Source organism: Micropterus dolomieu, linkage group LG16, assembly GCF_021292245.1.
Source record: "Micropterus dolomieu isolate WLL.071019.BEF.003 ecotype Adirondacks linkage group LG16, ASM2129224v1, whole genome shotgun sequence".
Lineage (NCBI taxonomy): Eukaryota > Metazoa > Chordata > Actinopteri > Centrarchiformes > Centrarchidae > Micropterus > Micropterus dolomieu.
Genome location: NC_060165.1, coordinates 21419046 through 21445235, shown reverse-complemented (window position 1 = coordinate 21445235; position 26190 = coordinate 21419046). Strand labels below are relative to the sequence as shown.

The window sequence follows — 26190 nt, the reverse complement described above, 5'->3', positions numbered from 1 at the left end:
GGGAGGAAAAGGGGGGGGGGGGTAGAAGGAGGGAAAGTAGAGATGAGGATTTGGCCTGCTTTAGTTTTGGCAGTGTTTCTGGACTCTCGGGGCTCAGCTGGTTTCATAGAGGAGCTCTGGTTTCAGCAGCTTCAAGCTAACAACGCTAACTCTGAGATCCAATACTGACGCACTCAATCCCTGCATGACTTAGCAGTGCAGAAAACACATTATACGCTTGTTAAATGAGACATAGACGCCCTCAAGTATCCAAGGGAGGAAACTATTAAAACAATCACACACATCTGCTAAACCCACGTTAAACCATACTCAAGCTACACTTCCAGGTTTTAGAAATACTGAGCTTTTGATGAACTACATTTGTACCCTGAGTGACAAGAATGAGCAGGTTTTGGTAAGAGTGGCGCTGTGGTAACCACAGAAGCCAAAGTTATCCTTGTGGCTATGGTAAATTATTGCCTTCAGCTGTCACGCAAATTGCTTTTTTTGTAGTATGAAACATGTCACTTTTTGGCTAGTAGCTGAGTTTTTCTTAAGAATGACCAGTTTCAAGCAGTCCTGCCATAACCGTAACTACTAATGTTACTTTAAAAAGTAACTTTCTATAAATTTTCTGCACAGCGGTAAGGGTCTGCAGCCCAAATGTTCTGATTGCACACGATGACTGCATGTGTGACCACATTGGCGTAGGCAATATCACATCACATGCTTTCAGAGCTCCATCCAAGCAATAGCCACACCTTCTGAGGTGGTTTGAACAATCAGATTTAAGTCTGTCCTCCCAAGACACATAAAGTGGTATCCGGTATCAGGCTAATACTAAGGTGTTACTTGTCCCCAGCTGTAGAAAAAAAGTTATGCTAGCTTTTTAAAAAAGTGCTATTTTTTCTATGTATTGTGTTTTACATTTCAAGCTAATTTCCTACACAACATCCCACATTTGGCTGGATATCCTTAAAGAATTACCACTACATTTAGCTTGACAGTCGCTAATAGTTCTTATTCTCTCACTTTTAAGATGGATCATCATCAAATACAACATTGTTAGCATGTTATCCAAAAGTTTAACTGACAAGTAAATTCTCAGATATTTCTTTGAACCTTATTATTAGCCTATACCTCAACTACATTTTTAACATTATTCTTAAATCTAAGCCCCATGTGGAAATTCAGTAAATGCCTCCACTTTGATGAAATTTGCTCATCTGTTTTTTTTATTTTTTATCTCATTGGAGGTATTTGGTCCACTTGTGGATAGCCATAAACGACACACATGAACAGAACTGAATCTGCCCTGCTGTGGCCTGTGACTTTAGATTAGGGCCTGTCAGGGTTTCGGAGTCACTATGGATACAACCCAGATGCTGCAGCTTTGTAGCAGTGGGTTGCTGTAAAAACGGGAAATGTTGACTGCTGAGAGATAAAGTGCTTGAATCTTCCCCCCTACTGAACGTATTCCAGAAAGAAAATGAACACACACATACATACTGTACATAGCCATGTGTACAGTACATGTGTGAATGCATTGTGTTACATGGAGTGTATGTGAAAAAAGAGCCTCTTCCTCTAATCCTTTAGACACCCACACAATCCCTCTTTTTCTTTTCCTTCTGCTGTCACTCTATCATTCCTTAATCATTAATATCACAGCTTTGACCCAGGCCAATGAGGATGAGGCAGGGATTTGCATAATTAGCCCCACTTGGTGGACAAGTCCCACTCCAGACCATATGAGTGCGTCTCTAGTGGGCTTGCTCAATTTCACATGTAGGAGACTGCATACAGTTAGATAACCACAGCTGAAAAGCTGGAAAGTGCCAAACAAATGACAAGCAGACAAAAGAGTGCATGTTGTAGGTTTTGTGATAAAGGAGTGTTGCCCCAGGATAAAAAAGAAAAGACATAGCGTGGAAGTGGCTTTGACATTAGCATTGCCTCAGTCAGAATGTCAAGTGAATGACATAACTTTTGAAACTTTGAGATATGAGAATCACAGTAGGTGCATTTGCTTGCTAATCTAAACCAGGGAGAAAATATATATATATACAAACTCTTGCCCATGAAATCATAATGAAGGCCTGATAATGTAAATGCGTAGAAGCGTTCAGGTCCTTTAGTTAAGAAAAATGTAGCAATAGATCAATTTACATATGTTCAATTACAAGTACAAGTTATGAATTTAAAATATTACTGGAATATAGCTATCCTAGGAAAAATATATTAAGTGTAGCTGTTCAGCAGCATTTTAATGTTGTAGCTGGTAGAGGTTGAGCTCATTTAATTGACATACTGTTGAGCAGTTTAAACTACAAAAAGCATCATATTTTCCAAGTTGATCATCGAATGTTACATTTTTATTGGTAAAATAACTACAGCTGTGAAATAAGTAAGTACCACAAATAATAAGCAATGTAGTTAGTTACTTTTCACAACTGGGATTCATTGACATGCATACCAAATGTATTCTAAAGGTTCAAAATATTACGTGGCTCATAGAATTGATTAGTTATAGTGAAGTAAATATACAGGTACAACTGTACACAAGGCCTACGAACAGTAACAGAAGTGAAGAAAAGTCAGCGTTCATACATCAACAACTAATTAAACTCATCCAAGAGGCGGAATTGAAATCCCATCCATATCTCTTGTCCTGTCATAGTAAAGTTAGACGAACCTCAACAAGCAGTGACATTTCTGGAGAAGTTGCAGTGGACAGTCATTTCACTGAAAGCTCTTGGCTGTAAATGTCACAGTGTCATTTATTTGACAGATGAAGTTCACTTGACATTTATTGCATAACTTTTATTGACAAAACCCTCTCTGCCTCAAGCAAACGTTAAAACTTTATTTAAAAAAATAAAATTAAACTATCCATTCAAGCATTAAAATTCAATACATAACTCAGGCACAGGGTTAAATATCTTATTTTTTATACAATTATGTTCTCATCAAAACCACCCAGGACTGATTACAGCTGGACAGCCAACAAGGCAGCGAAAGTCCATGTACTTAAAGCAAGCGAAGAGGAGAGAATGAAGAAAGGGGCAACTGAAGGGATGAAAAGATGGATGGATAGATGCAACGGAAAGTAGATGTGCAGAGGAATACCATTAAAGAAGCCAGTACTGAAAGAGCACGTCCACACAGACTGGTCTGAAGCCTAAGGGATGTCAGCTGTTATCTCTCACACACACACACACACACACATACACACACACACACCGAAGTGCCTCTCGTCCACTTGACAATCCCCAACACCATTAGCTCTTGTAAAGATTTCTTTATTGGTGTATGTCATGCACTGAGTTTTCCTAGAAAACATCAGTGCCTAGTTATGAAGTAATAGCCTTAATCAGTGGCTGGCTCTGTGCCTGAACCTGGACTCGTAGCTTAATCATCACTGTTTGGTTTTCTCCATGGATACAGCGAAGACGTCCCAAAACACTCACACTTTACGACAACATCCCCCAAAAGTAGGAAAAATGAGGCCCAGCATTTTTGGAGAAGAATGAAGTGGTTATGTAAGTTAAAAACAGACAAGGCAAGAGTCTGTTGATACATGAGAATCACATTAGGCTGATCACATCTTGTTTCACTTCATCCTGATACAGCTGGTGTGCGACAAGAAAGAAAGACAGGCTCAGATGGTAGAGCTGAGTGTGACAGAATGGGGCAAGTATAAAGGAAAGTAAAGGACAGATGAGCCAAGGTTATTTCCACTGTCAAGAACAGTTCTTAAGCAAGTCATTTCCTAAGAAGGAGCATTTCCTCTGAAGTTCCGGAAAAAGACACACAACCAAACGGAGAGGCTTTTGGAAAGTTCAGGGAGGGAAGGAAATCTGCACCGAGGCATAAAGGGGATTTGCGTGAACGCTAAAGTTCAGCTGTGCTGTAGACAGGAAGCCTGATGCATACAGGCCCATACAGCTTTCACTGTATAAAGCTATTAAGCCAGGCTACCAACCCACATGTAAAAAGAATTAAACAGACCATCGTCCCTACTCTGCTCTAATAGGGTTCAAGAGACTGAGACTAAGAGAGCTGCAATTGACCTGTGATAACCCAAGCACTTCATTGTTTCTCTCCCTGTCTTGAATATATACTTGATTAAGCTCTGAAGACCAAAACGTACAGTTTGGTAAAAAAAAAAAATGTGGGAGTCTTTCACAAGGTTTGGGAGGGTTAAGTTGCAAACGTCAAGTATTGATTTATAGGCACTTTTAGGCCAGGGATGGTATGTACAGTAAACTATAGATTTATGATGCTGCCAAATAGCACTGAATGGATGTTAACATTTGAGACTCAACACCTGCCAATGCAGGTCTGCTTTAACACAGAGAGGCCATGTATATGGCACATACAGTACTTTAGTCATAACACTGTATCCAAAAATGGCAGCTGGCCACATACTGGAGATCTTGCAGATGGCCGGAAATGGAGCAGCCTAGTATCTCTAGGATTTACTTTTATCTGGGACAATTCTGTGATGAATGATTATCATGCAATGCCACCGTTTGGTGCCAATGCAGGAAGTACTGTGACCTTTATGTAGCAATACAGTAAGTAAGGGTGTGGAGATTGGGTGGTGTCTAGGTGTGTTGTGTGTCTCACGGTGCTTTCATGCCAGAAAGTGAACCAAAAATCATTGCCTTTTTTAAAAACCTAACCCTAACGAGAAATCATGCTTACATTAACCGTGTCTTAACCACAGCTTGGCAATGGTTTATTTGTCATTCCACTTTGTCAAACTATATATTATAAAGTAAACAAATAAAAACATATGTGCTAAATGTTCAGAAGCTTTTTTTTTTCAGAATTTTGTATCAATGTTCATTCTGATATGGCTAAAAAGAAAAACCTAGTTCCACTACAGCAACCACCGACATATGTTATGCATAGATAGGTCCCGCTCCATAATGGCAATGATCATATAGAGCTAAAAATGCAGAATACCTTAAAGCACTACACTATAGTTGTTGCATTAAGCTAAAACTGACCAGAATCCAAAAGTGAACTGATTTAATTGATTAATGTTTTATCTTCCATAAAGGAAAGTCTCCAACTTCAGCCAGCAACACAGTACAATTTTAAGAAAGGTGATTGGCTGTATCTTTTATCTTATAGTTATAGCTTTTATGCACAGAGACTTGTGACTTTTTATCAGAGAACCTGATATTTTCTAAAGCCGTTGCTCATCTTTTGCACTGATGATTCACAAGTACTCCACCTGCCGGTTACTTCATAGCACTCTCTATAACAAATATGGGATTTATTCCAGCGCCTTCAAGGCATTCAGGGTTCCCTCTGTGTCCCTGGATGCCCGAAACCCCTCCTTAAAATGACTCTATTGCTCAATCTGTACCTCTCTCAGCAACACCGTATCCCAGCAGATGCAGACTCAGACTGCGGGACTGCCGTGGATCAAATGTGGAAGTGGAGCGTGAATGGTGGCGAGCCGGAGGTAGAGTCTTAACTGCCTCTAACTCTCCTCTCCATCTCGTACTCTTTCTGCTGGAGTCACTTTAGGCCGATCAACCTGCGAAAGACTGTGAAATAGTGGCACTGGGATCTCATCCATCAAATCCACATGGAAGGCCCTGGAGGGCTCCGTGTAGAGAACGGTAACCACATCCCATACCATAGTAAAACAATGAAAGAACTGGGCTTCCAACTTCACAAAGATCCTATCAAATTAAAGATGTCCATCATGGGTCACTTAACTGGCTACCAATAAGGTTTGGCAGATCACTTTAGAGTCTGATGCCATCATTGTGGTTTTCTCTGTTTAATATGGCAGCACTGAGCTTATAGTGCTAGTCTCCTCTACAGCCCTCTCCATCCCAGAGAGCTTTAATCTCCCACTGGGCCTCTATGCGACCCATCGAACACACATTTGCATACATCTGCATATTTCCCATTAGGCTCCACTTGTTGCCTTTTCATGGAAAACTCGGATATGGTGATGATCACCCTTGACAGTAATGGTCCTATCTTTTGCTGCCTCTTTCTTTCTTCCTTTTCTCCTAACTTTTTTTCCCCACCACCTCTCGATCCCTTGTTTCCACTCATCCATCTCTCTCTCTCTCATAGCTGTGTTCAGTGTGGTATGGAACTCTGATCTGGAGACAAAGGGAGAAGCTCCCAGTTAGATCAGCGTCACTAGCTATAGTAAACCATCTGGGGCCACTGACAGCCTCCAGCCTGAGAGAACACAATAACAAGACAAAATAAATGAATTCAGCGCACAATGACCACGTCTGAACCAGACTAATTGGATTAATATGTGATCAACTATTCAATTAGGCCCATTCAGCTGCAGAGCTCAAGAGGTATGGATACATGCAAATGAGATGAGTGAGCACAAATTAGGGGGAAAATGCCATCATTAAAGACAGAGAGGATTGAATTGATAAAGTGCGTTAACAACCTCTACCTATGTAAGACTCTTTGTATACATACAAGGGAGTGGATTAGTGTTTTATAGTACTGTATAGCCATGAGGATGTCATATCGTGCACACATATTGAATGGCAGTACATAACTTTAGATGGCCAGCTGCTGAGGAGCAGTGGTAGAGCTGAGTTAAATCAGCACAGAGGTTGGTTAAAATACTCCCTAACTGATGCCAATGTTTATTCATCTGAGAGCCAACGTTAAATTTGGCTCCGGAGTCTCTCGATTGCTCATTAAATTCAGATTTATGCCAGACAGGTGGACAGAAGACTCTAGTTTGCCCCGAGTGTGTGAATATGTGTCAGTGTCATGTTTTTAGACAGACTGGGAACTTCCCAAGGGTCTTTTTCTGCCTGGCATTCAGGTGTATGCCAAGCAGAAAGACAGCAGCTTCCAATAAACCTTAAAGGGTCAGTATTACCAAATTACAAGGAGAAAAAATGTTCCTACACTTTTGTACTAGCGATTCTAATGCAGGTAGCTTTGGTTTTTCTTTGTCTAGGTTTTGGGATACTTGTCTCCGTCTCTACTCCAATGAAATTAAGTTGTTAGTCTGGATAATTCACAGACCTCATTGTCAGTGGTTTACACTGGAACTACTTTCTGCTCTAGAAATGGTCCCTACTGAGGTCTGCCATGACATTGTTTCTGAACAGACAAATTGCATTAAATGTTATTGTTATTAAAAGAAATTCGATTCACTTCCATTGAACTGGGTTGTTTCAGATTTTATTTTCAAGTCAAGAGTAGATGGAAATCATATACCTATTGGACAACAGTTAGTCATGACAGTGTTCTATGAATAAAATATGACAGCAAAAGCCTTTATTAACTTCCTCTTATCAGGACGAGTTATATGCTATCAAAAAGAAAGTGCACTGAGGAAGGTGGCATCCACCAAAAAGCTCAGCATCACCTTCCCCCGGCTGCCTAATTTTCTGCAGGGCACTAATCAAGCGCCTGTCTCCGCTCATGAATGTAGAGGGAAACCTAGAGCATTTAAATGTGCATTTAATTGCGTTGGTTCTCGAAGCGTCGTTAAGTAAGAGCTGGGAAATACATTTCTTAATGCGACTTAGTGATGCCCAGCAAATCAAAGACCATCAAGCGAATTAATGAGGGTGAGCGGCGAGCGCATTAAGAGTAGAGACGGAGCGCCTCCATAAACAAATACATATCTCTCAACTAGACAGCAGGGACAGAGGGATAATGTGGAAGACGTAATAAATACACTTCCCTGTCAATAGGCATGGTACGCTATCCATTCCAGCACAACGTGCCCCACTTTAATAGTGTAAATACACACACACACACACACACACACACACACAGGCAACACACCTTTTCTTCCACTGTTTTTAAAAGGCAGACAGATGCTTCTTCAGTGGCGTTCCTTTGCTCCTGTGAATAGAGCTGAGAAAGCTTCTAAAGAAGAAGAGAGGTGGGGGAGGTGGTGGCAGTGGGGAGGGGGCAGAGATGAAAAAGAGGAGAACTAGAAATATGAAACCTTCCTGGTTATTAAAAGCTGTCTTGCGAGGGCAGCGCTCCTGTTGTTAAGTACTCTTTCAATTATTAACGGTGCCGCTGCTTTCATCCGCTGGCTTGTGAATGCCGATACAGCTCCAGCAGACACTTTCATCGCCTTCCTTCTTTTCTTTTCTACTTGGTAACAGGCAAACACACACAAGTACACGCATGAGGTATTCAGCTGTAATTGTCGCAGAGCCGGTGAGAGGATAGGTCAGCAGTGAGTATGATTACATAAAACTGGATGTTTTCAGACTGTCTAAGAGCTCAACAGCATGATGGTCAGAGACAAAGCAAATAACTTTATCAATTCAGATAACACACTCACTAAAACATTTTTCAACCTGAACAGGCCAGCCTTTGGGGGGAGCTGCAGGTACACATTGGTGGCCAACAGCGCTCAGATCAGGCCCAATTTGGGGCATTTTTCTTGACTGTCCGTCAAGCTTCAGCAATAAAGGAGAGGAGATAAGGAAAGAGATTTGGGATAGTTGGGATTGAGCCGTGGGCAATAAGAGGGGAGCAGGAAGCTTTTAGGGTTTTATCCTGCCTCTATGTTCACAGCTCCAAATGTTCCTGTGCCTCTGATGAGATGGGCTCATACGACAGATTACCAGCACAAATGCTGCTTGAGGAAAAGATGGCACCGGGAGAGATCCAAACACACAACTGTCAGATATTTAACTGTGTGTGTTGGATAGTGTGTTGTGTGTAGAAAGAGAGACGGATGGTTTCCGGCAGTATGGCAGGATCATATTCATGCCTGATGTAGTCACTGGATGAATGTAATAAGATGTTTTCTGGCATGAAAATGCAGGACATCACTCACATATTTATGCACTTATAGTTGTGGTTTTCTGTCAAGATCTCAGAGGGTTTGCACAGGAAGTAAAATTCCTATTAAAAATGAGGGATAAGTTGAATAAGAACAACTTTTTGGTTGCCAGTTTGTGATAAAGTCCTTTAGGTTGGTGTTTATCCTCGCCTAGCATAAACGGAACTGGATTTTTATTAACCATTAGGCTAGTTATCAAGTATCTAAAAAGGATGCTTTTTAGAGAGTGGCTTTTTTCTGTTAGTCAGTTGAAAGGATATTACCATAATTAAGTCATTTCAGTCTGAATCCTAAGTCTTATTTCCCTAAAAATAAGTTGAAGGAAATATTTCCTGCACAGAAAGAAAATTTCCATCGTATTTTCTAACATCAAGTTTCATTTTCCTGTTTACACTAAAGCATCCTGCCAGTCCTACTGTCTAAAATACAGGCAAAAAAACCAAAGAAAAATCCTTGAAATACTGAAAACTACATTCTTTAAACAAGTGAAAAAACTGCCAGGGCTATACGAATATTTCTAAGCAAATCACCTTCCTTCAAGATTGTTTATACAAAAAGTGTCTCTTAATAAGATCTGGAATAACACTGAAACAAGAAAAAATTCACTTTAAACTAAAATTTATAAAAATTTAAAAAGAGGTTAGGCGACCTTGCTATGTGCCTATTGTGGGCTCTTAGAGAACACGGGTTGTGAAGCAAAGCCAAGCCATTCTGCCCAGTGAAAGTTAGAGTAGGGAATGTTGGAATGAGCGGGAGCACTGCTTATCGACCGTGGCCGGGTGAGTTTCCACTCTGGAGATGGGATGCAAGGCTGGGGCGTGCTGACGACCATCCCCTGGGACTCCTGTCCAATTACAGCTCAAAATGATCCAGGAGAGCGCTGAGATTGGGCTGGGTGCACCAAGGTGATGATGGAAGGAGGGAGGGGGCTAAAAGATGGAAAGTAAGGGGGGGCAAGGATATGAGTAGTACTTGAAATTAATGGGGAAGGGTGGAGCAGGATTCCCAGGGGTGAGAACACGGCCTACTGATGACATTAACTCTGCCCTCAAGCAGCGATTAGGGGGCAAGAGGTTCCAGTAATCTCAGGACACAGAGAAGAGAAGGCTCACAGCGTTCCACGGATTGCAGTATTGCAGACGGGCTAAGCTGGTGCTGCGAGCGGTCTAGAACATCAACAGCGGGGATGCATGGCGAGTTAACTAAGCATGACACCATAGGAGCAAGCCAGACACCCCTGATGCTCAATACAACTCATGAAGTCTTTAAAGCATGATCACATAACTAAACTGAGAATTTCAGTTTGCAATCCAGATTTCATTCTGACTCACATCACGTAAAAACTGACAAATTGAAAGATTTCACCAAAGATTTTAATAAGTGCTGGCGTTCTGAGGGCTTTCATTTGAAATGTCATATTTGGACGACTTTGCTCCAAGAGCTATTAAGCAGAAATGTGTTCGTCTATAAAAGAGCTCTTCTGTGTGTGATTGCCATTTAATAGCCAGCCATACGTTCACGCTCCAGTCCCGCTTTAATGTGCAGTGCACCCGGGACCGAGTGAGGAGAGAGAACCCAAGGCCTCGAAACATCTCGTCCAAATTACCGTCATCTTCCAAAGCACAGCGTCGAGGGGATGAGATGAAATGTTGTCATAATGTTGCTGTAGTGGAGCTCATTGACTCCACATTCAGTGTGTATGGCCACAAGACACGACACAGACTGCAATAATAACGCACTGACACCGTGCAAAAACTAACATTACAATGACAAAACTGTTTTGATTACACATTCACTGCCTGTTTCATTAATTCTAAAATGATTGTGTATTGGAAGCCCTAATTTGATTCTAGATCTACATTTTCAGATTAGACAAAACAAGTATAATTTCTGGTTTTAATGGAAAGTGCCATGAATTGCCTAAATGGCTTCCAAAGAAGCTTCCAAACTGTCAAAAACATGCATTTTGTGAGTTGCACAACATGGCAATAGCCTAATTTAACTTTAAATATAGAGAATAATAGTATAAGATATCAGCTTGTATCAGTTGCAATCCAAAAATAACCAGCTATCAGTTAAATCCTATCAATAAGAAACTGGCACAGACAAGTGCACTTGAGTTCTCTGTTTGACAGAAAAGAAAACATGCCAGTCGCAGTCGAGAGAGAGGGAGAGGGAGAGAAGGAGAGATAGAGAAACACATTTAAAGTTTTTGCCGGGAGTCAGCGATGCTTTTAATACATACAGTCACATCAGTGGCACATTAAGACAGTGTAACCACGGCAACAGACACCAGGATTATGTCAAAGAGAGGCACACAAAGGATCCAAAGATGCTTTGTTTAAAACAGTGGCAACGCGGTCCTGTGAGAAAAGAAAAGACAATAAAAGAAAAGAAAAAAGAACTGAAGACTGAAATAAGCAAGGTTCCAAGAAAGAAAGCTAGAAATACACTCAGGCCTGCAAGGCAGGATTTGCAGCTCCTGCTGAGTGTGTGTATAGTTGTATTAATCACATTGTGGCGACATACTTCTGTGCACAAAGTCACATTTTGGGAATTACATTCATTTGGGGACAGAAAGCAGGTCCTCACAAGGTAAACCCTAAATTAAGACTTGTTTTTTGCAGTAGGAGTAGGGGTTAGGTATGTAGTTGATATGGTTAAAGTCTACAGGTAATTAAAGTAAATGCACTTTCCTTATACAGTATATTTAATGACACATAATGTGTCTTTAAATGTGCTTTTGTTTCAATACATTTGACACTAAACTCTACAGGAGGAACTGAGGTTTCTGCTTCCCACTTCATATGCATGACCCTCACCATCTCTCTCACTCTGAGATGTAATGATCATGATGGCTCAGGGGCTGTTTTTTTTTTTTTTGTCATCTGACTGTGAGCAGAACATTAAGCAACAGTCCATTCCTATAAAACACACTGTTTCTGCAGCTGCTGTAACACCGTCTGTCTCCTCCTACTTCACTCCTGCTCTTCAATACTTCCCCCCTCTTGACATTTCCATCTTTATCCAGTGTTTTGGTCTTCAAGAGCCATATTCAGCCAGGTCGAGCAAAAATAAGAACATTTATTTCTTAATGCTTGGCTGCTTTAAAACTTTGTTTCAGTGAAGTAATTTTGAGCAAATTGATTGTTCTTTACTCGTAGTACTTGTACTAGTACATTAGGTCGCCAAAATCTGATAATATAATAAACCAATCCAATAGAATCCCATCAGTAAAGGTGAAACTTTTTGGTCCTTTTTTGTTGAGTTTGTCAAAGAGGTGTTGACTGAGCTCTGTGTTTCAATAATTTTGTCCAACCCTTTATAAAATCAATGAAAGTTTTATTAAAGCAATGCCACTTTAAAATGCATCGAGTAATCAATGAGTTATCTCAGAGACAAGTTGAAATATGTACACTTAACTGCCATAAGCTAACCAATCAGAGCACAGATCCAACAGAAATGTATCACAATGCAAAATGTTGTAATAAGACTCCTGCTTTGCCACTTCCTTTTTAAGCTAAAAACGTATTTTGATGACTGTGAGGTTCTTGAACCTCCAACAGTTAGTTTTTAAAGCTTAAATCTCCAATGTTGAATTGCACGGTGAAGTAAAAGCTGTGTCAACGAGGAGGAGTTTGTTGAAAGGATGTTCGGACTACTATGTTCTAGGGATACAATGCAAATGTTACATATGAAAACAAAATGTGAAGTGAAGGATTTGAGCTGCATTATCAAGTTTAAAATGATAATCTTGATAATTTGGCCCAATATTCGGACTATCAGAACATTGACCTGACTTTCACGCTGTTCAGTCAGAGACACTCATTGATGAATTGACCATTTAAAGTGAACTAAAATACTCTGTTTTTGAAGGGACTCTGGTGGCAGCCCAGATCCCCCTTTAACAAACATGAACATAAGATTTCAGCAAAAGCCTAGCAGCCTATCCCCATTCATTCAGATAGGATCCTGGGGCCGTATTACAGAAACTTCCTAAACGGCAGATCCTATCCTAACTGCTTGGTAACAATGGTAATAGGGGTTAGGAAGTGATTTAGGAAAAAGGCCATCACAGATTAACAATTCCTAAGTCAATATTCCTTTCCTAACTTTAGATAACTTCGTAAAATCTTAAATGAACTCTCCGAACTTTAGGAGAACTGTTGAGCTGTCCTAACTTTTACTTTTGCACCAGGTGGTGTTTGCTTACTCATTTAAACCACATGGTTGCTCTTTAATTGCTTTGACAAAATCAACAAGATGTCAACAGGCGGAACTTAATTGATTCTACCGATGCGTTTGGTGACAAAACACTCGTTAGTAGAAAGGCTGTCGGCGATGTAACGCTAGATAATGTCTCATTATATAACATAATGCAAAGACTTGATGTAACAAAAGGATCCTAATGCAAGTCTTTGATAGGAGGAGATCGTTAAATTCAAGAAATACAATGAAAAACATGATGACGAAGCATTTCTTATTATTATAAACCTATTTTGTTTTTTTTATCCATAATTATTAACTTTCCATAGAAGAGTAGCCTACGGGGTTTCTGCCGGGGTCAGTGAGGGAGCACAGGAGGAGCCACCAGCGGTTTCATCTGCTCTTTAGACACAACAGTTGCCTGTGTCTTCGTATCACTGTCAATGAACTGATTTTCTTTTTGACAGCATCAGCGCTCCGCTGGATGCCAGACATGCGGAGGTGACTATGTGCGCTATTTTAGCCCACTCTCTATATTTGGATTTCTCGACAGAGGTTACAAACACCTCTAAGTCATCTGACTTGAAGTTCAGTGATAATTGTTGTTTCTGCTCCATTTTCAGGGTATGTTTCTTTTAAAAAACTACCATAAAACAGCGATTAAAAGCTGTTTCTCTCGGCGAGATGAGTAAAGTGGCATCGGTTATTCGGTAACAGACATAAAAGTTGATAACCAATGTTGGTTTGAGTATTTAGGATTTCCTAACCCAAGATAAGATAGGATTCCTAAAGTTAGTTGGGATTTGCTTCTGTACTACCAAACTGAGGAAAATCCTATCTTACACTCTTGCTATCTTAAGTTAAGACTTAAGAGAGGAAGTTTCTGTAATACGGCCCCTGGTCTTGTTAGTCCGAAATAGCTGCCCGGAGGCGTTGATGGCTAAGATGGCCAAGATGGCTACTAAGTGGCATGACTTGCCTGTAAGGACTTTGGCGTGAATGGACCAACTGATGCAAATGTGACTTCACTGAATTAGAGGTCTTCCCGGTTGACCTGAAAATATCCAACAACAACCCAAACCTGATGTTAAATTAAGAAAGAAACCAGAGTATATAATAATAATCTGGAGAACAAGTAGACCCCAATCCAGATGTGCTTGTTCTGAACAGTTCACTCTGATTCATTCTGGGCAATCCAACAGGGTCCTTCCTACCTTATCTTAATATAACTTTGACCTGACACAACTGGAGTCCTCGATCAGGTCTCGGATACTATGAATGGAGTTGACCCGTTAAACCCTCTAATGGTGCCACTGTTAATCAGCATTGAAAATCATGCAAGCAAACTGAACACAAAGCAGAAGTATTCAACCACATCCATCTATATGAATATATTGTAAAGATGAAACTGTGATTACACATAAATATGCAGTGCTTGCATAATATTACATCTTCTTCAACAGCTTAGAAAAGCTACTGTTCAGTACTAGTTTGTAAAAGGGGGTTTTCCTTTCTTTCACAGAGACATAACGACTCAGTGTCTGGAGCGAATCAGCTCTGGTTGTTACATCATACAGTGTTCCCGCTATCTGGACTCCACCCTGCAGTGCTGTTCTCTTTTCAACACTATGTAAGTGTGTGTGTGTGTGTGTGAGAGTGTGATCTCCTTCATAGCATACATAGAGTGTGAGAGTTGTGTGTTCTTATCCCTGCTCTGGTTTATCTCTTCCACTTGCCAGTGCCCTATCTGTTGATGTCGTACAACTACAACCCCCACAGCCCAAGACCAGTGATCCCAACCCTCCACACTAAATCTGTATCTGGGTTCAACTGATAACTGGGGACTCAAAAAGCTCTCGTAAAGACAAGACAGACAAAGTGTCTCCATCACAATGTAATTTGAATGTAATCATTAATCATTTTAATTGATCAATACTATTGTAGCCATCTAAATTTGGCAGTTATTAGTATCAGCCTACATAATCCAACACTGGCTGTATATCCAGTTGACAGTGATCATGATTGTGATTAAAGATGGCTCTGAGCCCTCTGCAGTCAATCAGTTTAAAAATAAATAAAAAAGCAACACTGTCTCTCTCTTTTCACTTATTTGTCTCTTGGGCTTGCTCTGTTTTTCTTCCTTCTTTTTTTTTCTCCCTCCCTTTTGCAGCACTCCAGGGTCACCATCTGCATGGCAACACTCACAGCGTGACACTTCCATAACCCAGGAGGAGGAAGAGAGCCACAGAGCACAGACCTCTCTCTCTCTATCGTTTTCTCTCTATTCACAGACCACCCATAATTCATTAGCTCTCCCTCTCTTCCTCTCTGTATTTTTCTCTCTCTGCAGTGTGACCGATGCAGGTTTCTGAAAGCTCGTTGAGGTACTTTCTGAAATGAAGGTGCTGACAGTTGATATTTTGTACCGCCATTCAGCACGTTTTAAATTTGACCATTTTCACGCCAAACCTCATTCAGAAAAAGCTATATTTTAGACAGTGGAACAATGCAATTTCCCATTTAACCCAAAGGTGGTAACAACAATGATGGCTATTTGTACAGCTGAACCAATCAAACAGCACCTTACCCAATGTGACAACAATATATAACCAGATCAGACTTTTCATTTAAAGACGACATCTGCCTCATTTAACTGTAATTATCATCTATTCACTTGGTCCTTTTTGCGAAATAAATTGCAGATCATATCCATCTACATGAATAATGATTTCCTTTACAGATAGCCTCTAGTACTTCACGGCTTCAGTCTGACCTATTGAAGTGATCCTTGCAAAACTAAACACCCTATGATTGGTCAGTTTTTCATTTGGCCTCTGGTCATGTGTTGTCTGCCTTTTTTGGAGGAAACACAAAGAGATTTAATTCCTTTTTTTTTTTTCTTATTTTCACCGGGAAGAGTGCCAATGTTTTTTGCCCCCCACCCACCCCCCCTTAGTCTGCTAAGCTTTCTGTTTCAGTTGGAAGCGAAAGCTGTTTATTTATTCAGACAAGATCTATTTTTTACCTCTCACCCCTCCTCCCCACTTTTTCCCCATCATCGTCGTCCTCTTTCCCCCCCTTGGTTACATGCTTGTAGAGGATCACTGAAAAAGAAAAAGAAGGGATGTAAAGAGAGAACGTGGGAGAGAGAGTCTACTCTATACTTCCTGTGTCTCTTAAGGCAGTGGGGTGTCACCGCAGGAAATACACACACAGGTATACAGCTTCTTTATGGGCTTGCCGTCGTAAGAATAAGACTGTAACAAACTACAGCACTAAAATTCAGCCAGAGGGAATGATTAGAGTATGTGTGTTTGTGTGTGTGTGAGGAGGAGAAAGCGTGAGGGTTGGTGAAAGAGAGAGAGAGCGTGAGCAAGAGAGATAGAGAGTGCCATGCTTCAGGTGGTGCATTATTAAACAGATTTGTCACTTTGGGCCAATAGTGTTAAGTGTGTGTGTGTGCGTCTGTTGGTGTTTGTGTGTGCAGAGGCTCATGTATAGGTTGCACTGAGCAGTTGATGTTGAGATGGAAAATTAAAGAAAGGAAAAAGTAAACTGGCTTCTCAGGAAAAAAGAGAAACAAAAGGACAGAAATAAATTTACTAAAACAGAATAACAGACAGATGGGAAAAGGCAAAAAGACAGAAAGAAACAAAGAAAAGTCAAAGGACAAGGTTGGAGATGTAATAAAAAAGACGCAAAAAAGCAGAAAGAAAGACAGTTGGCGTTTCTTATACTTCCAATATTTTTGATTTACATGTGCAGTAATGTTACCTCATGCTTACATTTTTAGATTATAGACTGTACAAATGCACACATACACACAGACATGCAGGTTGTCATGTGAGGTGTGTGCGGTACGTACAGTTGTGTTTTAAATCCCTGCAGCTGCTGTTGAGTAAGCTGATCTTTTTGTTGGGGTGGGGGGGCAGCTACTGCATCTTGGCATGACAGGCAACAATACTTGTTTTAGTCAAAAATAACATTAAAGAGACAGACAATGTCTTTTGTGTGTGTGTGTGTGTGTGTGTGTAGTGTCTGTGATCTGTAAGCCTGCAGTCAGTAATCTTACTTTTGGACGAAATCAAACGAGATGAATGCTGAATCTGGCAACAAATGCAGAGGATGGGACAAGAAAACAGTCCACACACACACTGTAACCAGTGAGCATTCAGTTTGAAAAGCTGAGAATACCAGCACTGCAACTGAAATATACATGCAAAGGCAGAGCAATATCCAGGCTTTGAAATTGACCTATTTCAAAATAGGTCAATTTTCATTTCTCATGAGCATTTTGTTTCCCCAGATACCTTTACTCTCACTAAAATGGAAAACGCCTCTGAAATGGTAGCACCTCTCCTTTCAAACCAAAGATAATAAAACATGTTCATGCTTAGATGTGAATTCAGACCCATTATTTGCATTGACACAATGTAAAAACTACAATACAGACAGAAGTCCAGTATAAAAAATGGGACGTATCAAAAGTCCTCAATATCAGTGCAGTGTTTTACATCAGAGGCAGACCACCTCGCCTGAAATATAGACCACCCATACATAAACATTGTATATTTTTTATGAAATAGCACTTTAACCTTCAGGAGAAAACAGCGGAGGTGCCTTCTTCACCATATCTAATGAACGTGGCTATTGTTTAGGGTGTCATCTACTAACTAAATGTTGATAATGAGATGAAAAGCGTCATCATGATGTAGAAAAAAGGCTAAAAGTTGTTGCATTTGCTGTTTTTCTTTTTCTCATGTGAAAGTAAACCGAATATCTTTAGATTTACACCTGTTGTCCGGTCAAGTTTAATCTATAAATTTCTTATATTTTATAAAATAAAATAAAAAACCGAATATCTTTAGATTTACACCTGTTGTCCGGTCAAGTTTAATCTATAAATTTCTTATATTTTATAAAATCATCCCATATATTGCATGTAAATCTGCACAATGACAACTACAGCTGTTAAATAAATGAAGGAGAGAGAAAACTCAAAGTGAAAAGTAGTGCAGTAAAAGTACCTCAGAAATTCACTTGTGTACATGTACTCCACCAGCGTAAATCCCACATTAATAACCCTATAATAACACCACAACTATCACATCCAACTTTTAATAAAACACCGGCTGCATAACATCACACACACCTGGATGAGTGTTGCCTACATTTTCGTTCTTTTTCCTTTTATTTCCTGTAATTTCTATCCTTTCCTGCTCCTCTGTAGCTTTTCCAGTCCCCTTCCCTCTCTGTCATCTTTCCTCCGTCTCTTTTGTGTTTTGTGACGCTCTCTCGCCTCAACTATGTAATTATCCCTTGCTGATTCCAGGGGGTTCGGAGGAATTCAGCCCTCCCTCTCGCTCTCTCTCCTTCTGCCCGCCCCGTCCGCCTCCGTCACTCGGATGCTGAATGCCATATTGTTCTATGCCGCTACAAAGCTTTGACTGACAGCTGTGGGAAGCAGAGAGTGAATTTTTAGTCCGCCCCACAGCACTCCAACCCTCCCTCCCGCTCCAATCACTTTCATTTAAATTTGTCAGCCTGTGTTTCCAGTATCACATACTTTAAGTGATGCGGTGGTTAAAAAACAAGCTCCGTCATTTGGCAAAAACAGCACAAAAATGTCCAGGCCGTAGTTATGATTTAAATATCGCTTCGATATCAGTTTCACTCTGTACTATGGATTTTACTTCCCAAAAGTGACTAAACTTTATTCTGCAAATCCAAATATGAAGGTAAATTTCCAATACGAGTTCTTTTTCCAAAACAAGCCTGCTCCTGAGCTCTACTTTTTACTCTTTCCCCTCATTCAACCCAAATCAACCGCAAAGGGACAGAAGAGTCAAAACATAAGTCGAACCTTTTAAGGTATTTCCTCTGAACCCAAAATAAACCCCTGGAAAGTCACATGACTGAAATTGCGTCATCATTCAGTTGCAAACACCAGGGTGCAAATCAGGCCCGGGAGGGCAGCAGAGACTCCTCTCCATGGAAAAAGTATTGTAAAAAATAAAACAAATAAGCCTCATTTCTACACTGAAAACATAATGATGGAAAGATGGAAAAGGAAGAAGGAGGGTTTTTCAAAGTTAGAGGGATTTATCCAGTTCTTAGTGGATTTTGATTAAAAATCAAACATTAGCAAACTAGATGTTTTTCACTCTCACGGTGAAATGACAGCTGCCGCATTTTACATTACTGCTTCAGTGTCCCTTGACGGTCTCCCATTCTGAGCCTTTTCCAACATGACAATAAGGAAATTCTGGGAAACCACTTAAAACGTGGCAGCTTCTGAGCGTGAAAATGGTTGAATTTAAAGATAAAACACTGACTATTGGCAGCTTCATACTGAAAATCATTAACTGCCTGTACGAAATGTTTTCACTCTAACCTTTTAGTTAAAACCAGTATAATCCTGAATGGAGAAAAAGGTCTGGCTTATAGATAAAGCACCACACACACTCTCACGCCGCACTAACACACACTATCAGAGGGGATTTAAAGATTCAAACAGTGGTCTTGGTAATTAGGCAGATGGATTTGTGCCTCTCCTCGCAGTCCAGCGGGATATAAAGCGACACAATGCAAGCGGACGAACTCTTTAAGTGGATTAATTAAAACCAACACTGCGGGGTCAAAGGTCAAGCCCCCTTTCGCTGTTAACCTCCTCACTCTCGCACTTGAGCTTCAGGATGGTACACCTGTGTAAGTGAAAGGATTTAGATGATTGGACGACGGCAAAAACGGACCTTAAAGAGATCGAGGAGGGAAAACGGAGCTTTTTTAACATTTGAGCTCGGACATTGGGACTAATTTTGACATTAGCCCCGAAAATACACACTTGATCCTCAACTACTTTGTTGCATTTCTCTTTAAAAAACACACTTTTATCTTTAACTTGCTTAACTTTCTGAATATCCAGCAATGATTTAACCAGGCGTAGGCTAAGAGACTAAAAACCTGAGCTCTCTTCTCTCCCCTCCCTCATTGAATACAGAACACCCCTCGACTTTGCTGTGTGTGTGTGTGTGTGTGTGTGTGTGTGTGTGTGTGTGTGTGTGTGTGTGTGTGTGTGTGTGTGGTAGCTGGATGTAATCAGATGAAATTAATATGCATGCTGTTTCCGATTATGGAATAACTGAACTGCACTTCAGATATGTGGCGTGCACTGTGAGAGGCACGGACGGATTTCTAACATCCATCCCGTGTGCTTCCTTTGGAACACAAGTGTGTGTTTATATATGTGATACAGCACATAAGATAGCAGAGATAGTGAATGCAGAAGAAAAGGCACACCCCGCGGATGATCAGATAGCACTTTAACACATGCGTGCACACACATTTGTCACTTGCATTAACTCCTTATTGCATTTAAAGTAAATCAAATTCCACAGAGGTGCATTAATCAGCTAATTGTGCTAATATGCATATTACGTTTCCTAAATGTGTAACAGCAGTGAGGTCTCATCTTTCATCTGCAGCAACAGTTTTCTGTCCTTGTTTTAAAAACTTGACGCTGCAAATTGTTTTTGTTTTGTTAAATGTTACCAGACGAAATCGATTATCAAAAACTGACAGTCTACAGGGTGGCTCAGTTGTCGCTGTCACTCAACCACAATGCCAAAAATGCAGGCTTCAGCTGCGTTGTCATGTGTTAAAATTAAGAACATCGCACCGATCTAAATCAAGTGTTTGTGCTCCTTGTCGCTTCCCTTTGTTCAGCTGCTTCTGGTGCTCGACAATAACAACAGAAACAGCGCACACTTTCTTGTTAATGCTGTGTTTATGATGAGTCTTCGAGTGTGTGTGTGTGCATTAAGTGTGTGTCTGAGCGTGACGGAGGTGAGTCTCATTAGGGAGAATACGATGCAGAGAACGCCGCCGAGGTACTTCATTATCATAAATGATTGAGAAGTGCGTTTGTGAGTGTGAGTGCTCATTTGTGTGTGAGGGAAAGAGCGAGCGGGTTGGTGAAAGTGTGTGTGTGTGTGTATGACCCCAAGAGAGTATGAGTGACGGGCCGGCAGTAAGCTGGTCTTTATTAAGATGCGCCGTCTTTTGAGAGAGGGACAGCTGCTGCTGCCTCTAATCTGGAAGAACAAAGGTTTAATAAAGAGAAGAGAGCAGAGGTAAATAATCTTTTCTCTTCTCTCCTTCCATCCTTCCTTTTTTCACTCCTCATTTGCTTTCGTCCTTCCTAATGACTGACCTGACTCTGCCTGCCCTCACGAACCGACGACAAAAATGTTACTCTCTTTGATTTCCTGTACAAAAGTTTGCATTCGAAACTTAAATCCTCACCTTTGACCTTTGACCTTAAACGATACCATGGCTGCCATTAGGCCAATATTAACTCGTCATCTGTGCTAAAATTAGTCTAAAGGGACACGTTTTAATGCTACCAGGAGATCTGTCCCCGTCTCTACTGCGGCTATTTATGAGTGTGTGTGTGTGTGTGTGTGTGTGTGTGTGTGTGTGTGTGTGTGTGTGTGTGTGTGTGTGTGTGTGTGTGTGTGTTGGGTCAGCTGCATGTCCTATTTCTCATTCTGGGTGGTCATCACTGCCTGTTTGGAAATGACATCATTTAGCCCCCTCCTTCGTCCATCAGCAGTTTACTGAAATATGCCTGCTCTACATTACTCCACTCATTTTCTATTTTGGATTTGTGGATAATGATAGTGGGATGGAGGCCAGCGGGGGGATAAAAAATGATAAAAGAGGGGAGAGGCAGCATTAAAAGAATAATTTGAGGGTCTTGAGGGTTCTGCCTCCTCTCTCCGTTTCTAAAATAGAATTTGCGATAGTCTCTGCCGCTGCTGCCGAGTCTGTCGAGGGAATAATGACTTATTTATCAAATGGCTGAAATATTCAGGGACAGGGTCTTTTAAAATCCAGCTTTTAAATTCATAGGCTTCTCTGCTGAGATGCTTAATGACAGTGAATGTATTCATAGTGATTTGCAGGTCCGATAAAGCCTTGTGTCCTGCCTATGAGTCTAAGCTGTTTTTCAAAAAGGAGAGTCCTCTCTCAAGACAAGGTGAGCAAGAAAAGTTTCACCTTTGACCTCATGGGAGGCTCAGTGAATCCGATCTGTATCAGATTTTCCTGCTCCTGACATGTAGTAAGGCTGGGTTGCTAGAACAGTGCTGAAAACATGTTATGCAGCTTGGGAGATAAAATGTAATGTTCCCTAAAAGCGCTCTGTTGCAGGCAATCAGCCATGAGTAAATGTTTCAAGATAAATTCCTGGAGGGGCATACTTTTTTCTGGCAGTGCGGGAGGCTCTTTAACATTTGGAGGGACCGAATCAGCCGGTTGGAAGGCAGGGGGCGGGGGGGAGGGAGGAGGGGGTGAGGGTGATAAATGAGTGTTATTCTTACTTCTATGCTGCAAAGGACGAAGTTTGGAGATGCTGGTGGTGATGAAGCGCTGCGCGGGGCAGCAACGGGGGTTAATGAGATGTACGCAGACACAGAGCAGCTTGCATGCGTCAGACTCATGGCAGAGCACAGCAGAAGAGGGAGAGGAGTACACAAAGTGGAAAGAGCGCTGTACCCGGCGCAGATTATAGCCAAATGGCGCAATCCGTGCGTAATTACGCACTGCTATGAGACTGCACCGTGTCCCACCCTTATTTTCTCCAAAACACCACCGCACTTCTGTCTCTATCCCCTCTCAGCTATCACCCCGTTCACAATGGCGAGGCTGTGGAGAAACTGACCGGGCGCTTACCTTAACACGTTCCAGCTTTTCAGAGGGTCCAGGTCTGAAATTATAGAAACCATGGTCGACTGGCTGGGCAGCACCGGGAGAGGGAGGGGGTGCGGCAGAAAAAGATCGAAAGAAAAAGCGGCGCAAAGGCTGTAAACTCCGTCTGCGAATGGCAGCGATTGCTCGGATGCAACCCGTCCTGGTTGTTCAGTGATGAGCGCTGTCACAGCTCTCTCTCTCTCTCTTTCTCTCTCTCTCTCTCTCTCTCCCTCCGCCCCCTCCTGTACAAAGCCTGCGCTCTGCAGACGCGTCTCCGAGCTTCCTCCGCTCCCTCTTTCACAGGAAGGCTGCTGCTGGAAATGCAGAGATGTACAGTAGAGGAGGGTAAATCCCACCTAGGAAACACATATACCCATATTCTTCTTTTTCTTTTTTTTTTTTAAATACACCGGAGGGAATAGAGTTTACACACCTTTGTAGGGTTGGTACGCTAGAATGTGCACACTGCAAAAAGTATCAACCTCAACGTCTTGTTTTGTTTCGTTTTCAGGCTGAAACCTCGTTTGAGGATGGATTGTTTTTGTCAGTGGGGAGATGTGTTTCACGCGCAATTTTGCTTGTTGGAGTATTTTAAGAGGAGCCAGATCATTTAGGGGGAAAAAATTACACTTATTTTAACCAGTCTTTAAGCATGTGAACAAATTAATATTTCATCCCATTGACTTCAAAAAATAGTTAACACAAGATTTAAAGACGTCTTCAGATTTACCTGCAATGACTCTGTAAATATACTATAAAACCAATTTTAAAGATATTAACATCACTTCAAATTAAAGCTTCCCCTAAAAGCAAGTTTAGTCTTAGCAAGACTGAAGCACAATTACTTAAGTTATTTTTCATTATCCAACTAAAGCTGATCTGAAACCACTTGATGAAGCTGCTGCTGCTTCCCAATAATGTCCAATATTTTACGGCTGAGATCTCATTCAGACGTTCCGGTTCGGTGAAGTGTGTTTAAGTGCAGTTGCAAAGTTCGAGGCATCATCGCAGCCCTGCAGATTACCCCGCTCTCTGCAAACCCCTCTCAGCGCTGACTTCCTGTCTGACACCACCACATCCTGTTGATAACTGGGTTTTTTTTCCCTTTTTCTTTTCCCCTCCCCTAGACATGGCAGCAGATGCGTCATCCCTGGCGAAGAATGACAAGGCAACAGCCAAGTCTCCTCTATTCTGAGCTCCTATCTATTTTCTCATTGGGAAAAAACAGATGAGCCCCGATGGAAAAAAAACTAAACAAGAGAGTGTCAGAACTGTGTCTGTTTCAGATAATTGTCTGGGACAACAGAAGAGAGTGGGACTGAAAGTCTCTGCCAAAGCCATCGGAGTTACAGTACAAGTGGTTTGTTATTTTCAGAGTTTTGATATTAGTCATTGCACATGCACTCTCAAATAACGGTCAGTTTGACAGGAAACAGTTGTGGTTTCATTATAGACAGTTGCCCATTGAATATGAGACATAAGTCTTGTGTTAGCTTGATTTAGTTTCACCAACTGAGTTTGACTGTTTAAAAGACCATGAGATCCACCAGCTAAACATTTATTAAAAATCCCCAAAACTGGGGTCGCAGGGTTTATTACGATAATGAGCTTTGAGGTAATTTCCAGCTGACATTCTGCAGAGCGGAAACGCTGGTTCACATGGAAGAGAATTTGAGCTCCGAGTCGAGCACACTGTAGGTAAGACAACAGTAATGCAAAGCTACAGCTCCGCGCTCTCTGCATCAGCAGCCATACTGCACTGGCTTTAAATAGACTCAATTGGACATCTGCTTCACTGAGGAGGAGGAGGATGGAGAGAGTTGACAGCATCTCTCTCCTCTTCCTCTGTCTCTATTTCTGTCTCCCGCACTTGTATAGACACAAACGCTCGCGCAAACGCACGCACGTACATCAGAGAGCTCAAACAGAGTTCATCTCTTCTCTGCACAGTTCTAATTTTTGCATAATAATCGCGTTGGCAGGCCTGACGTCTTGGAGTAGGTGTTAATGCATCTTGCATATACACCTGTATGCATGAAGGGTGAGAACATCGACTGCAAGGTTTTAATTATCATCTTTACAGCCGGTTTCTCTTTCTTTAAAACTTTGTTTTCTTCTTCTTTGGAGCTACTTGTTGAACCAACTGCTGAGCAATGTGTCTTTAATTGTTCTTTTCTTTCTGTTGTTGAACTCATTATAAGGCGTTCCTGCGAAATATCAAAACTTCTCTGTTTTTTTCTGAATCAACCGCAAAGGAATGCATAAAGAAGCAATAATTCTTGCTGCAGTGAGAGACTAAAAATACACCCAACTTTGCACTCAGACTGCATATCAGACTTCTAGATACACTCAAAACGGTCCCCTTTACAACAACCGCAGGCAAGAACTTAAATGACCCTAAGGTCAAGCGGTATGAAAGGGCAACCTAACCTGTTACAGAATGTATGTACAATAATATGTTTGTAATAAAAATACTAAAAATATATAAATAAATAATAATAAATACTGGAGTAATAAATATAAGTGATACAATTAGCGGGCATTAAGGGATGGCTCACATTTATAGAATCACCTTATATAAGACCATTTGTTGGTCATCAAATTATAAAAGTCAATTGTTCTTTTACTTATATTACCTAATTTTGATGTCACTTTTTTCTTATCAGCATCACATACCTGTCAGCCAATCAGAATTGAGAATTCTCAGTGGTCATGGCATGATGAAACATAACGTATAATTATTCAAACTAAACGTATATAATATGTTCCACTTAATTACACAACATGAATGAGTAAACTCAAGGAATTACGGTAAATCAAAGTGTAATAGATACAGTAAGTTAAAATTACAGAAACATTAACCCCTGTTAACCTGTGAAAGTACACAATGTCTTACAGCAGATAAAAAGGGGTAAACAGATGCTGTGTGGTGAGTCGGGGAAGTGGGGGAATGGTGCAACAGCATGACATAAACCAGAATTCACACTCATGTAGCTCTGTGAATGGAGTATGTAAATGACTACAATCAACTGCCTCTGTGTGAACACACCCTGCACTGTCACTGCCTGTTTGAACTCACTGAACCCATTATTCAGCAAAGGAATTAAAACCCTCGGACTCTTATTGGCACAAACACATACTCAGGTACACATATTTACACACACGCGTTCAACATAGACCACATGCACACAGACGGAGCCAAAACAATACCAGCATGATACACATCTTGTATCTCTCCCGGCTTCTTTATTCGACAAAATCGGGCAGATCTGAGGACAAGCCTAGAGGTTTATGTCATCATGCATAATGTGATGTGTGCATTTCAAATCTAAACAAAGTCAGTGTATCTTACCACCCACTGAATACAGATTCCCATTTTACCTCAATCCATTTAAAGGTGGTGGTGGGGGGGGGGG

At 41.0% G+C, this 26190-nt stretch overlaps 1 protein-coding gene across 14 annotated transcripts in view; it reads right to left on the bottom strand.

The window, feature by feature from the left end:
• The window catches only part of celf2 (cugbp, Elav-like family member 2), a 492311-nt gene that overhangs the window by 172085 nt on the left and 294036 nt on the right, over positions 1-26190 (bottom strand). For 4 of the 14 annotated variants that reach the window (XM_046072679.1, XM_046072681.1, XM_046072682.1 and 1 more), the window contains exon 1: positions 22757-22882. The exons of the other annotated variants lie outside the window; for them this stretch is intronic. In XM_046072679.1, coding sequence (XP_045928635.1) covers positions 22757-22809 — 53 coding nt within the window. In that variant the 5' untranslated portion in view covers positions 22810-22882. Of the gene's footprint in view, positions 1-22756; positions 22883-26190 lie in introns of those variants that run through there. 14 annotated transcript variants of the gene reach the window in all.